The 16,167-nt window shown below is 38.8% G+C and overlaps 1 protein-coding gene across 1 annotated transcript in view; it reads right to left on the bottom strand.

Annotated features, from left to right (window-relative positions):
- The window catches only part of NFX1 (nuclear transcription factor, X-box binding 1), a 62,313-nt gene that overhangs the window by 6,901 nt on the left and 39,245 nt on the right, over positions 1–16,167 (bottom strand). The window contains exons 18-22 of the mRNA XM_065628746.1: positions 14,810–14,911; positions 11,785–11,826; positions 11,294–11,392; positions 5,490–5,556; positions 1,043–1,188 (exon numbers count right to left, since the gene is read on the bottom strand). Coding sequence (XP_065484818.1) covers positions 1,043–1,188; positions 5,490–5,556; positions 11,294–11,392; positions 11,785–11,826; positions 14,810–14,911 — 456 coding nt within the window. The remainder of the gene's footprint in view (positions 1–1,042; positions 1,189–5,489; positions 5,557–11,293; positions 11,393–11,784; positions 11,827–14,809; positions 14,912–16,167) is intronic.

Genomic DNA, 16,167 nt, shown 5'->3' with positions numbered 1-16,167 from the left:
CATCTTTGTCTTTAAAGCATAGCCATCTAATTTCTCATTCCAAGCCTCAACCACATCTACTTCTTTTTCTAAAATAAGCCTTTTTCCAATATGATCTCTTTTCTCACCTTCCTTTACTAGAAACGAAATGAGTATCCTAAATTGTTTCATGGAAACAGAAAGGGGTACCAAAGTGGTGTTCCATCTCTCTTGGAAGAAATCAAGATTGTTGCTAAGCTACCAACCCATGAACAGGCTCAGGAGCAGCTCATGGCACTCTAGTAGCACGGAAGGTTACAGTTTGTTTTATAACTACAGTCAATATCTACAGTTGAAAACAACTGGTTGTCAAAGAATCACAATTTGACAGTGCTAAACTAAATATGCTGCTCAGTGTGCAGCAGAAGCAAGGAAGCCTTAATACCTGATCTGGGAAGCCTTCCCATACTATGTCTCCAGTGCAATCACCTGGCTTTTCCCCCAGATATATTCCCTTCACTTCCTTCTCTAATAATTGCCTTCTGCGAGTCTTCTCCAAATATTACCAGTTTTGCTTAGAAATGTCTTAAATTTGCAGTAATTCCAGCTCCCTCTTTGTCCATTAACTAAAGAGAGAGTATACTCTGTGGCAGGTTCAGATAGAGAGAGGAGAAATAAGTTCCAATACCAGATTTTTTCAAAGAAGGTGCAAATTTAAGTATAGCTTCTCAACTCAGTAATTAATTTTTGTAAAATTTCATGATATTTATTATCTTTAATAAGTCTATCAAATCTAGCTGATGGCAATAAGACAAAAAGTTACTGCCAAGATGAATGGAAAACAGCCCTGCAAAAATATTTGCTTAGCTTTTTTATTTCTAATTGTGTTTTCTTCTCTGAAGATTTACTTGACTAGTAGAAATAGGCACCTACGAAACAATCAATTTAAAAACCGCTTTAAAAAAATTCTACTAGAGGTTACTGCATGTTGCAAATTGCATTGTAAAAAAACTTGATCAAGTGATAAAAATCCAATTATTTAAACTATAGTTAATAGATTTGAAAAAAAAAATGCATTACATACTTCACTGCAGTGATAACAACATTACGCTTTGGTTCGTTGTCATAGCTCACACTTTCAATGCCATAAACCTGAGCTAATTCATGGATGATTCTGCGGTGATCTCTGTTCATTGGTGGGTAACAATGGCTCTTCTTTGTATGCTTGCCCTGAATTCAAGAGAAAAGGTTAAAGAAAAAAAAGGTGAAGTTTTCCTTTAAGGGGAGGCAGAGGAAATTAAAAAAGGAAGTGCTTCTACCTCTAAAATTCTGCCACTATGACAAAATCGGTACCACAAATACCTTAGTATTGACAGAAAACTCATCTAAAAATGTCCACTTATTTCCCAAAAAATTAAATTACATGTTCTCTGTTGTTCCTATCAAAGTATGCATAGACACACAATGTATCTTTTAAGTTTGACATACAAACTCTGAATGTATCCATTCTACTTACAACCCAAAGAAGCAGCATAAAATTATTTTTTCTGAATTTTTAGTTTTCAGAATGATCCGCCAATTTTGAATCAGATCTGATTTTATTTTTCAGACTGGCTTTGCAATGCACATATTACAGATACCTATGAAGATGTCAGATTTATTTATCATCTCCCTCTCCCAAAGAAGCTATTTATCTGCAAGATCTGCCATGTAATGGCATCAATAGACTTTTTATTAAATAAAAAACAAAATTGTAGTTTTGATTTCACTTAACAAAGACTGATAACGCTTGATTCTGCACTGATTGCTATGTAAACAGTACAAGAACAAACAAAAAAGGAGGGGCCTATGAGCCCTGTCCTAATGGGTTGGGAGACTTTTTAACAGCAAATGCAGATGAGGATGAGACACACAGTGCTTCACTCTGCTTCAGGGACTCAAGACATTGCTTCAGCTTTTGCCTTGGTTGTCACCAACAAAGTCTTCCAGGTCTTTGGGTCTACAGAGAGGGTTCAAGGGGAAGACAAACTACCAGCAGTGGAACAAGTTTGAGTCAGGGATTTCTAGAGAATCACAGAATACCAGGTTGGAAGGGACAACAAGGATCACATGGTCCAGCCTTACTTAGGCAAAATGCACAGTCTAGACAAGATAGCCCAGCACCATATCCAGCTGAATCTTAAAAAGTGTTTAATATTGGAGAATCTACCACTTCCTTGGGGACATTATTCCAGGTACATGAAGGAGAAGAAACTCCTCAGTAGTCAGCATGGCTTCAGCAAGGCTTCACTGACATGATAAACTTCTACCAGGCACATCACTTCATCACAGATGAGGGGAGAGCAGCAGCTACTGTCTACCGGCCCTTCAGTAAGGCCTCCCTGTGTCCCATAAGAGCCTCACAGTCACTTAAGCTGTTGCTGTAGGGGCTGGATGACCAGACAGTGAGGTGGATTGAAAACTGACTGAATGGCTGGGTCCTAAAGGATGGTGATGAGCAGCAGAAAGTCTAGTTGGAAGCCGGTAACCAGCAGTGTACCCTGGGAGGAGAGGAGGAGGGCTGCATACTCAGTCCTGTCCTCTTTAACATCTTCATGATGTTCATTTGATGTTCTTTATTAGTGATTTAGATGATGGGGCAGAACTTATCCTCCGCAAGTTTGCCAGTGACACAAAGTTGGGAGGAATGGCTGATAGGGCAGAGGGTTGTGCCATCATCCAACATGAGCTTGACAGACTGGAGAAATGTGCTGTCAGGAACCTCACCAAGTTCAGCAAGGAGAAGTGCAAAGTCCCACACCTAGCGAGGAACAACCTGACACAACAGTATATGCTGGGGGCCACCCAGCTGGAAAGCATCTGGGCAGAAGAGGACCTGAAGGTCCTGGTGGACACCAAGTTGAACAGGTGCCAGCAATGTGCCCATGTGGCAGAAAAAAGCTACCCGGTATCCTGGGCTGTGTTAGGCAAAGTAATTTCAGCAGGCTGAGGGATGTGCTCCTTCTCTTCTGCTCAGCACTGGTAAGACTATGCCTGGAGTCCTGTGTCCAGTGCTGGGCTCCCAAGTACAGGAGAGACATGGACATACTGGAGAGAGTCCAAGGAAGGGCCACAAAGATGATTAAGGGATTGGAGTGTCTTGCCATTGTGAAATGCTGAGAGAGTTGGGACTGTTCATTCTGGAGAAGGCTCAGGGGGATTTCATCAATGATATTTCATCAAATATCTGAAGGGAAGGTGTAAATAAGATGCAGACTGACTCTTTTCCGTGGTGCCCAGTGTCAGTACAAAAGGCCACGGGCGCAAACTGAAACGCAGGAAGTTCCTTCTGACCATCAGGAAACATTTTTTTTTTACTGTGAGGATGACTGAGCACTGGCACAGGTTGCCCAGGGAGGCCTCTTCATCATTGGAGATACTCAAAAGCCATTTAGAAATGGTCCTGGGCAACTGGCAGGGGGTTTGGACAAGATGACCTCTGGAGGACCCTTCCAACTTCAAACATTCCATGATTCTGTGAAACAACTACAGCCTCGTGTTGCAAGGTACAAGTCAATCTACTGTTACCAAATGGGCTCATGTGCAGAAGCATAGGAAGTTTGTAAGCAATGTGAATAATGCCGATCTAGAATGGGCATCTAAACAGAAAACAGAAAATCAGGAATCTAAACATTTCAAGAAGGAATTTAACAGCCTTGTGAAAGTTGATATGTAACTAAATAGAGAATTTTTAGGGACAGAACATTCAGATTGTCACAGAACTCCTCAGGTAACCATTGGGCTTGCCTACTGAAGACTTCATGAATGAAGAATGATTTCTTATCTGCATTTGCATTACAATATATGGATACCAAGCTTCAAGGTTTATCACTTGCTTTTGGTGCTCAGAAAGAAATCTCTTCCCCTTTGAAATGTAATTTCACTTCTGGGGACTTCTTGTACCTTATGAAATAGCAATTCCCAACACAGCCTGAGGGGCAGCATAGTACAGAACTGATCTTTGAGATACTGGCCTAACTCATTCATCCTGATCATGATAAAAGCTTAAGTAACCACTTAGTAGTTCTCCTTTTAGGTCAGACAGGGAAAAGATGGCCATATCTGGTTTTCATGTTTTCATTCTCTTCTGCAATGTAGGTTCATGATTTAACAAATAGTTGGTTACTGCTGACAGTTAAAGCATTGGAAATGCTCTTGAGCTCTCTGGTCCTCTTGTTTTGTCACTAATTTGATGCCACTAATTCATTGTATATTGCAAATTCAAGACCTGTGGTTGCCCATTTTTTACCATACATCACATAACTTGGTTTTATATTAGTATATGCATCTACATTGTTATGCACAGTTATCATATACAGGCCTGAACATTACTAGACACAGACAGCCCACTTCTAGAATTTCATTCTAATGTGGAAAACAACGGGCAAGAACATTAGACAAGGTAGACAAGCAGAAAGATTGTTTAAGAAACTTCATACATAAAAAGAAGGAATAAAGTCAACTAACTGTCCTCAGAGGGCAAAGAGAAGGAAATTAATGTTTGCTACAGAAGATTAACTCTTTCTTGAGCTAAGGGCAACTGAGTATAGTATGGTTTACACTGTCCTTTGAACCACACCTCATTAATGACCTCATTAATTTTAATAAATATGTAAAAGGGTGAGTGTCAGGAGGATGGAGCCAGGCTCTTCTCTGTGACAACCAATGATAAGACAAGGGACAATAGGTGCAAACTGGAACATGCGAAGTTCCACTTAAATATGAGAAGAAACTTCTTCACAGTGAGGGTGACAGAACACTGGAACAGGCTGCCCAGGGAGGTTGTGGAGTCTCCTTCTCTGGAGACATTCAAAACCTGCCTGGACACATTCCTGTGTAACCTGATCTAGGTGTTCCTGCTCAGGCAGGGGGATTGGACTAGATGATCTTTCGAGGTCTGTTTCATGTGATTCACACATACTGGGTCAGGCATGGTGCAGCAGAAAGCCAGGACTATGCTAACCTGACAGGCCTCAAAGCAGAATTCTGCTTTCACTGAAAAACCCATGATTGTGTCTGGGATATAAACCTGGCTAGATATACTGGAGTTTGCCAAACAGCTGCAGCTGAATCCCAGTCTCCTTAGAGAAGGAGGACTACTTTGCATCCTGGCAAATGCAGGAAGGTATCCACAAATCTGTAAGAAAGTTCTACTACAGGGATCAGAAGAACCTAAGCTTTCCTCCTCAAAGTCCGAACCTTTAAACACCCATCCTTGACTTTATTAATGGAGATACAAAAATTAACAATAAATCCATTGATGCAAAGCATTGATGCAATGATGCCTAGCACTGATTGAATCTTTAAAGAAAGCTTGTCTGTCACTGAAGTGATCATGAACTACTATGTCTCCTGAATTTTTTTTTCTAATTATAATTAAAATGTCCACTCTATTGGAGCCCAAACAGATGTAGTGTCACCTCATAACTATTAGTATTAATAAAGTTAACTGTTTCTCATAATTAAATCATACAGAATATCTGAATACTGACCTTATTCACAGCTTCCACAAGCATTCGCATTTCCTTCTCAATGTCACTGACAAATTTTAAATCCTTCCTGCAAGAACAGCATTCTAGGTAAATGAGGCAAGAGAGTGTACAGAGATACAATATCTTCATCTTTTGTAACATTATTTTCAACAAGAACAAAATGAAAGAACTCAATTGACTGAAGCAGAAGCAGGAGTGAGAGCACATTTTGATTTATATATGACACTATTTACATTTTTAAAGTGTAAGTAGGTCATCACTGTTACAAAAATAATGAATTATTTTCCCTTCAATCCTTGGAACCCAGCATAAAATTCTATGATACAACTCTGCCATCTGACAATAGAATTCTACATTTGCAAATGGATGATGTATATTTTTATACATCATATTTTTAAGTTGCCATTTCAGTGTTTTTAAATTACTTGTAATTAAGGCAATTCACTTAATTAGAATGTATGATTAGACACAAAAATGAGGATTGGGTAAACAGAGTGGAGATCTTTTCCAAGACAGAGCAAAAGTACACTGACTTCGGACATCAACTTTTCTAGCAATAAAAACAAAAGCAGCAGCATAAGGCGACTTGCAAGTAAAGTGTTCTTGATATGAGATACTAAGGATTTTTTACTTTGCTTTATCACAGTAGGGCAAGTGTTTCACGTAAGGGTGAGCTTTGTGTTCTGTTCTAAAATAAGCAGATAAACTAACTCCAAAAGTAAGGTCATTGTTTGTTAGGACGCCATTCCCAAGAGGAAAAAAGGCTACCTGAAGATTTCATATCTCAAACCTGTTTAGTAGTAAATAACCTTGTTTCTTCAAAAATAGGCACCGTTCCATACTAACACAAGACCACTTTATGAATGATGTCAGAATTTCATCCGTCAAGAAATGCCTACCAAAGCAGGCAGTACCATCTTTAGGAGATACCCTACCAAACTTCTGGATGCTGAAGTGCGTGTATCATCAAAAGACCCAGTGGATTCAAGCAAGCATGCAAAACAGCAATATTGAGTAGCTCAGCTCCCAACATCACTTGATCACTGGTATGATGGACTCAGCCCATCACTGGAAAGCCGTCAAGGTTTTGCAACAGTGGATGGGCATGGCATGTAGTTGTCAGAACTCCTGGATCTTCAGTGGCAAAAAGCATTACATTGGGAAAACTGCAAAAAGGACCTGGACTTGTAGAGTTAAAAAGAAAGGAGCCTCCAGACACCTAGGCTATGAAATACAGAATCAGCCCATGCAGCATGAGGCTTTGGAAAGAATACAACAGCAACAGTCTCAGATTAAAACAAAACAAAACCCCAAAAATGCCAACAACAACAACAATTAAAAAAAACCACCACCAACCAAAACCACTGATCCCTTCAGGATGAGCTTAACTCCATGGAGTCAGAAAGCAAATGCTACACAGAGTGCCAGTCACGAACACTCAAATTTCAAGGTGAAGTGATCACAGGAGGTAAGAAAAAAATGGAACCAACAATCCAATGAGAGAGTCCACAAGCACCTGATGTGTAATATTTAAAAACCTACTGAGGAACCAGCTGGGGGATATGTTCAAAAATGTGAACTCTTCAGGAGCCTATAAAAACAGAGTTATCAACTGGAAGTCACAAGTGAAATCAACCAGGTGGGATTTCTTTCAGAAATACTTAGAAAGTCTCTCAGCTTCAACAAAACCCAAGATAGTCAAGACTGAAATACTCAAATAGGAAGACAAAACAGAAAGCATACTATGCTGGAGACAGGGCCAGGGCTTGATTGGTGGCAGCAGAAAAAAAATGATTAAGAGAATATTATTTCCCTGCAGGAAAAGGTGAGACAGATTGGAGTAGATGAACTGTACAGAAACTAATTTCACGGGCAACACCTAACATCCCCAGTTCCAATAACTCTACAGAGTAGAGGCAGGACCTTACTCCCTGTTGCTTGTAACATACTACACAAGGGCAGAGTTATGACTACTGATATGTGCAAAGGTGAGGCAAGTGTTTCATGTGCACTTTGTACCTCCCGCATCTTTCATATAGAAGAACTACAGACCATTCAGACAGAAACAATGGGCAGACCAATGTACATGGTGGGAAAGACAAAACAATTGCTGTTTCTTTGGAATCATCAAAAAGATTCTAAAAAATTCTAAGAGAGCATAACTTGGGTTGAGGAATGTTCAAGGAAATGACAGACTTCAGTATTTCTTAATCTGAAATTTTCCTTTCAAAGAGGTATCATCAACAAATATCTGGATTGTCCTAGACTATTCTGGCTGTGTCAGTAAACAACTGAGGCAATCCAATGGGAAGATGCATCTTCTGTATCTAGATGTTCAGAGTGAAGAATATTCCTTCAGGCTGTTTACTCCTCTGCCACTAAGGCTGACAAAGCACAAACAGGATTTTCTTTACAGCAAACTTCCCTTTGAGATCACCAAATGAAACAGTAAAGAAAAAATAGTCTCTTTTTAACAGTGTGAAGTCTTTCCTTTCCAAATTCGGGAGTAAGCCTCATTAGACTGCCATGAGGAAGTCCTTCCAAGAGGAAGGGAGTGTCAGGTCAACATGCAAGGAAATATACTCTTTATTCCTAGCTATACAGAAGAATGAACCCATGCTTCACTGAAGGGCAAAAAGAAGTCTGCGGCTGCCAAGAAACATTGGCAAGCTTGACTATTAGCAAAGGTCTCAAAAGGCCATCGGTAACAGAAACTATCCGTTAAGGAAGAAAATGAAGCCTATTGTAAATCATTTCACAAGACGGAAAAAAGAAACCTCTGCAGGTTCAGTAGTTTTCTGTGTATGACCCTGATCAGATACCTGGGTGAGCAGGGACAGTAAGAACTGCCTACTGCTTATTTCTCACCCGTACTTGTCTCTGGTTCTGGTCTTGCAGTTTTAGGCTGCTTGTTTTGGCATTTCATCAGCTTGCTCATATCCTGTTTGGGGAATTTCATTTGTGGTTGTCCTGAACTGGAATTCGCTTGTATATTTCTTGTTTAAGAAAGCTACAAAGGTCTCCTACCCCTACCCCTGTACACTGTTCCTGTTGCCAGATCACGCACAGGAGTGCTTGGCTCTGCCTTCATTGCCTACAGCAGCATGCAGCGTGTTAATCCTTGGGAAGACTGGCTAAGACGATGCCTATGAAGGACCCATCTCCCTCTCCGTGTCTCTAGACTTAACCATTTGATCCAACATTTCCCTGGTCCATACAGTTGCTGTGGGGTCTTGCACAGCCAATGACAAAATAAGGAAATTCTCTTCTGTGTAGCTCCATGTGGCCAGATATTCCAGATGTCCTTCTCCAGCAGTCTTAATTCATCAAATAGCAGCCTTAACATCATCCTTGTCAAACTGGGCATTGATACTTGTGCTAGTCTACCCTCCAGCTTCATATCAATGGGACAACTTGAGCATTTGCTTGCTCTTTGTTTCTGGAGCCTCCTAGAAAGGTCAGTGCTGAAGTGTCCACACAGTGGATCTGTACCCCCAATCTGTGCTTAGTTGTGTTGGCACAGTCATCTTCATGCTAGAAGACAGGTTCCCTTTGGCAGAAGGATGTCTCCTCATGTAAAGCTCTCCTCTCGTAGAGGCTTTTCTTCTAACTCCTTGTCAGTTTCTGACAAACATATCAGCAAGATCAGCATGCAGCAGCATTACAATGCTATTTCTGGTCCTCCCTTCTCCTGTCACCCTCCTACAAAGGAGACATATTATGTTGGAATGCTTCCACTTGCTCATCTTATTCCTGTTACCTAGAGCTGTACTGCATCCTGGAGCTTTAGGGTTCTGTAATTAAAGATTACAGCTCAAAATCAGGAGTTTACCCACAGCTTTCCCAAGTTTTCTCATTTCTGGATATGCTTTCTTTTTTCAGCCCTAGCTTCACAGATCAACGGATTGCCTAAACAAGATAATAACACAGCATTCTACTCGTGGTTTTGGCAGCTACCTTCTTCTCGAGGCAGTGACCCTCAATGCACAGGAAGGTGGCTGTCATATTTCTCATAATTCTGAGATCCCATACATAGATGTATAAATTAAGCTCTGCAGAAAACCACAAGCCCTGAACTCTTGAGTTACTGAAGTCACCTGCTCAAGCAAGAATAAATGCATCTGTCAAAACTTATACAGAATGCTGAGCTACCTGAAAAAAATACTCTAACAGATCCACTTTGTAGATCCTGCCATTGTGAGGGAAAACCTAGATCTTTTCCAAGACTGCCAAGATAAAAGATCATCAATAGCAGTCAAGGAAGTTCATAAAGCCATAGCTTTTCAAATTGCAGATTGCTGCTCATGTAAAGAGAGAGATGTTAATACAGAGAGAAACTAATTTATCTTGAAGACTAGATAAATAAAATCCAGTAATTCAACGTGCAAAGTCATTGACTTGAGGACTCACTAAAACTTTTGCTTTAACCTGTGAATCAGTAAGAATAGTCTGAGTGTACTAGTTTATCGTGAGTTACCATTATAAAGTGGCTACAAAGGAAATGCAAATAAAATCACAGAATGACTGAGATATTTTCAGAGAAATGTGGAAGAATTAAGGCTACTTTTCAAGGTATCTCTAAGAGCATCTGGAATACAGTTCATGATTCTGGTCAATTCAGTTCATGAAAGATGAACCCTGCACCATGGGTAGAAAATGGCTGACAGGAAGGTGAGATTGTACTCCAAAAAAACCAAAGAGAGGACTGCACACACAACACAAGACATTCAACACAGAAAGAAGGGGAAAATGTGTGCTTTGTTTTCTGAAAGATGTAGAACAAAACATATTTTATACACACTTAAGAGAATAGTCCTTATAAAATACCACTCAAGTTCAAATACTAATAAATCAGTACCTCCACAATGCAAATATTCAGCTCTTTATCTTGCAGTAGGCTAATCAGTTGGAAGCAAAGCAAAACTCTTAAATTCCACATGGCTATTTATGTAAAATTTTCATTTGTCTCAACACATCAGCACATTGAATAAAGGATTTTCAAGTAGAAAACATCCTCACAAAAATATGGAATGTATCATTAGGATAGTGAAGCAAGGGCAAACCAGATTCAGCTGTTCTAAAAACTTAAAGCTGGCAAAAACTAACATCATGCCAAAAAACACACACACAAGAGTAAAAACTTCTCAGATGACACTTATCATTTAAGCATCTTTCTAAAAACATGTCTGATCCCTCCCAGATTTCAAAGTGTTTATTCCTGTGATGCTCTGGATATTACCTTGACTTTCTATTGCCTCATCTTCAGATGTTTCAGTCTAGCAACTCACTTCGCAGTCAGCACTGGCATAGGCTTAGCTCTGCATCACTAATTTTATTAACTCCATTTCTTTATTTTTAAAATAAAGGCAGTAAGGCAAAAAAATAAGACTGGTGGAGGGAAATAATGTCAGGCTATGAGACCATATTAGCTATCCCTTTTGTCTTTGTCTTGAAAAGTTTACAAGGAGCACTGAGATGGGGATTGGTTGTGTATGAAAGCAGCTGAGATGTAAGAAGTACAGGTACTGATTGGTAGTGAGAAGAATGGTGTAAAATAGAGCTCCTGTTCTAAATCTGGTCCTGTTACAGAACAAAGCAACCCATCAGGCACTCGTTGCTCTTCAGGTTCTCATTTTAGAGGTCTTGAGAAGTGCACATCACCTCCTTTGCCTCGATTATCACCTATTGCCTAGGCTGGAGAGAAGAATAAACACTTTTACAAGAGTAAACGGAATTACTCTGCATTTCCCATCTTGCTCTCAACACTCTTCACCTATGACACCTGTTGTCATTTGAATACATACCTTGCATCTTCTTTTAAAAGGTCACTGTACTTTGGTCCAGAAGAACGGATGTTAAAAGGATCAGAATTATGATCTATTTCAAGAGCCTCAGCAAGACGCCTAAATTTGAGGACAGAAGGGAAAAAAAAACAAAACCAAAACACAAACATAACAAAACCACAACCAAACAAACACACAAATTCCCCCAGCCTCCCAAACATGTTGTTGTCATTGAAGAGTAAAGATATGGGTGATTAATACAGATTAATACAGATGAACAGCTCGCAAAAGATACAGTCTGTATATTTTAAACTACTAATTTAGGACTTTTCACTAGAATATTCTAGTAAGATCTCAGATCACTCAATATAGATCCCTATAGCGTCATCACTAGAATCATCTCCACATGCATCAGTTCTCTAGGTCATGAAGGAAAGGATTTTTTTCCACATAGCATTAACTTTCTGAACCTGGACTTGTTCTGAAATAAAGCAAATAAGTTCATTGCCCACCTGTTCCTCTGAAGAGCTAAGCATTCTTCATCACATTGTAACCTGAATTATGAAAGAAAAATAAAATTAGAATCACTGCTGCTACTCATACTTTTCAAACTTTGTTCGTGTCACATCATTATCACAGCTTAAAGTAGTAAGAAGGGTGTACGAGAATAGTTTATTGTATTAGATCAGATAATACAGCTAAAACCAACCAAACAAGATCTTTGAACATGCAAGCCCTTCACCAGGTCTTGAACAGAAACAGCAGTTACCATAACCATATAGAAGCTGAGGAAAACAGCTTCTGAATTGGATTATATTGGTAAATTAGATAATTTGAGAAAAAAAATGTGGTTGATATCAGCCTTGAGGGGACACTAGGAAGGATGGGAAACTAGCAGAGAAAGATGTGACAAGGTCACTTACTCCTATGCATCATAAAAAAATCATCAGCCACGGAAAACAGAGAAGCTAGCTGCGCGTATGGAGGATTGTGATGCACCATAAAAATCAGTATTTCAACCGAGCCCATCACTTCTAGTGTCAGTACAGTTACAAATTCCAGTTTTCTGTCTCATCTTTGAAAGGTATTTTATAATTTTACGGGATTAAAATGTCAGAGAAGGATCAAGAGTTCTCCAGAATTTCACAGTGACAGTTAGAAACTTCTGCCCTTTAGAATGCATAAGCAAGTTGACTCTGTTGATTATAGTTCCTTGATTTCAAATGAATAATTTCTACAGGGGAAACTGGTTGATTCAGTGATCTGTATTATGTTTGGAGACACATGGCTATACGATCCAGAACTCCTGGCGGTTTTCTCAAAGGAGGTAGAAGAAAGCCATCATACTTGCACTGTAAGATCAACCTGTTACTGTTTAAAGTCATTTGCTTGAAGAATCATTTCTTCATCTTCTAAAAGAGGAATATGACCAATTTACAGAAGCTACTCTAGGACCGAACAAATTTGTCCCAAAAAAAATCCCAAGCCCTAATAAGGAAACCAAACTGAAGTATAAAATGTCTGTAGACCAGATGAAAGAGAGAAACAAAGAAACAAAATCTCTGCACAGTCTGCATAAAATATTCTGCTATTGTAGATGAATGAAGCAGATATGTAAGTTACTTTAAAAATACTGGAGTTTGTCAATAAACTAGAAATTTAAGAACAAATATTTAATGTGCCATCATCTGTTTCCCCCCTGCTCCAGTATCTGGTAGATGAAAAGATGAGGAAAGGGAGAACATTTCCTCTCGCTGTTCTTGAATAAAGGCTACCTCCCACAGTTCAGATATCATAGTAGGAAAGATTTGCACAAAGAAAAGTAATCTCCGGTAATTTCAGCTATTCAAGGAAAGGGCAGTAGAGTCTACCCGCAGAGAAAGATGCATGACAGTGACTACAACACAATTTATATTACACATTTCAAAGTCTGGGACACCAACAGAGACGCTGGTGACTTATTTGTTCTCCTGAAAAGTATGCAGCTGTTAGACAGAGATGCAGCTTCAGTAGCTGAAAAAGTCATCCATCTTTCTTTTACCACTCCACACTCCCATCCTCCCTCCTGAGTTCTAGCACCGCCAAATAATTGCTTTCTTCTAACAGTGACTCTTTTTTTGGAGCAGCTGAAGTTGACTTCATATTCTTGAGTATATTTGTATCTGGTTGGGATTGTGACACAAATACAAAAAAAGTAGTTGAAGCTCAATCTGGGTAAAGCAGAGATTATTCCACAATAATTCTAGAGACAAAAAATAATGCCTATATTGTACATTTCTGAGTATTCAATTAATTGAAATAAACAGAGTAGGCTGTAAAAGGCTCCATTACTGTTTCCTATTTGCGTCTGCCTTATACTATGCCCACACAGTACTACCACCACACTCTTTAAAGTTGCTTGCAGGAATCAGCATGGCGCTCCCTCTTTCACCTTGTTTTTTCACCCCACTTTCTTCTGAAGTATGACACCGGCCCAAACAGAACGAAGCTGGAGACGGGGATGAGCAGGTGCTCCCATACCTAATTTCTGCTCTTAGTTCATCTTGCTCATACATTCAGAGTTAAAATTATTTAATTGTAGAAAATTATCCAAAAGGACTCAGTAATAATGTGCTCCTATTTCATAGACATTAAACAAATAAACAGAACAGAATGACTTGGTGAAGTTCTTGAAGTACTCTGGTATTAGCTTTTGATATAGGAAGTCATGAAGCATCTGTATGGGAAATTTCACTATTTTGACTTTACACAATATAAAGGAATATTACATTTTAAGACACATAACAGACTTACTCTGAAATAATCAAATTCACAATTAAGAGGAGAGACAGTAACAGAAAATAAACTAAACAGAAATTAGGGCCTTCAAAGGCAAAGACTTCAGTAGGTCAAGTTTCTAACAGAAGGATGTTGGCGAAACTTGAGAATTCCTTAAAAAAATTATACCAAAAGTAAAAAGACAAACTATTGCAGTCCAGAGGAACATCAAAAGGAACAGAAAAATCACCCAACTTAAATCACAAGTGGTTTTGTGACTTTAAAATAGATCTGCAGTGCCAGCCAGTATGAGAACACAGAAGCGCCAATCAAATTGAGATACAAATGTAAGAAATCTAAAAAGGGTAATGGAAAAATATTATAAATAGTACAACGATGACTAGGGGAAAATACGCCCTATTAATCATCCAGGAAGAAATGCTAGATGCTGAGAGAGAAAATAATAGCAAAAAGTTATACTGTCTAGAAATCTGAAAAAAATCCAGAGGAACTCTAAGGAGTTTGCTGGATAGCAACAAACACTAAAACCACAATTATATTGTTCCATATATAATTATAACAACAAACCAGCCAATGATGGTGAACTCATTCTACATAAAAGCGAAAACATGAACCACTAAGGAATTGCAAAACAGTCTTTTAGCAGTGTTGTTACAGTAGAGTCAGGCTATTTAAAGTCTTATTTTAGCTGGTATTTTGCTCATAATATTATGCATTTTCCATGTCACCTATGATTCAGGTATACAGGTATCTCCTTACCTGGCCTGCTTCATTTCCTTTTTCGTAATAAGCCTACTGATTTCCACTGAATCCCCAAGCTGTAAATCTGTTAGCTTAGTGGCTATAGATATAGCAGCTATTCTGAAAAAGAAAAGTGTTAGATTTCATTTGAGGCAACACATAAACCTTTGAAAAGGTGTATAAAGCTGAGATTTAAACATCCAGGTAGAAGAAGTAAGACAGACTGACCATTGCCTCATCAGATTACAGAATGGGACTCTAGCTCCACATCACCTAGTTTTAGGAGTCTAATCTAGCTGTGTAAATTAAGAGGTTACTCGCTCTCTCATTTCCCTCAAGCAGCTAGGAGCAAGACTAACAAATGGATGTGCTTCTTCAGGGAACGTTTCAGAGCATCAATTCTAAGCAAGTCTAAACTAGGCAATGTGAATACTTTCTTCTCACCTGCTAATATTCAAACCATAGCTGACCATATAGCTTTAATTGCCTTTTTAATTTTTACATGATTCTCCCTTAACTGTGTGCAACTAAAACATGCAGAGTGAATTTATAAAGTACTTAAGAAACTTGCTTAGAAAACATGGATTATACAATCCATAAAAGAAGAGCAAAAAGCCTACTGTTACAAATTTTCTTTATAATAAAGATTCTTCATAATTCCCTTCAATTACAAGCCTCTCCAGTCTGATTTTAATGCTAAAATTTCTATAACTAAAATATACAGCAAGTTTCTAGGGAAAAATCCCACACTATTCTCAAACAAAATCCTGAAAATGGAACATTCTAGCCTCTGAATCATCTTTTCTGTCAAATTCAGATAAAAGGATATATTTGCATCACATTCAGAGTACTAATAATCTGCCAGGAAGGAGGATGATTATATCACCTGAAGACAAAACGCACTGAAAGGCACCATCAGTTTCATATGTATTAGGTGGTGACAAAGTCTAGGTAATGGGCCATTAGATTATATTACATCATCATTAGTATCATATGTACACATATAGCAGCATACTCCCTTTCCTGTTCCCTTGGGCATAATTTTCTTTTTTTTTTTTTCTTTTTCTTTTCTTTTTGGGGGGGGCGGGGTGGGGAATGGGTGGTTTGGGTTGGTGGTTTTTTTGGTTGTTTGGGTTTTCTGGGTTGTTTGGGGGTTTTTTTTGTTTTTTCTTTACAAGTGTGTAGGTGGTTGGAAAAAAGCCAAACCTAACTCCCACATAATCAGAATATTTTAATCTTTCAGCATCCTGAACAGTTGGAGTTATCATACAAACTTAGCTAGCATTAAATCCTGCTTTTGTTAATATCACATCTGCCAAGAGTAATTTGTAAGCATATATGAACATACTTGAACAAACACTTGCTTTAAACTGATT

The sequence above is a fragment of the Caloenas nicobarica genome, chromosome 2 (genome assembly GCF_036013445.1).
Source record: "Caloenas nicobarica isolate bCalNic1 chromosome 2, bCalNic1.hap1, whole genome shotgun sequence".
Taxonomy (NCBI): Eukaryota; Metazoa; Chordata; class Aves; order Columbiformes; family Columbidae; genus Caloenas; species Caloenas nicobarica.
The sequence above is the reverse complement of the archived record's forward strand: the minus strand, read 5'-3'. Positions and strand labels throughout refer to the sequence as shown.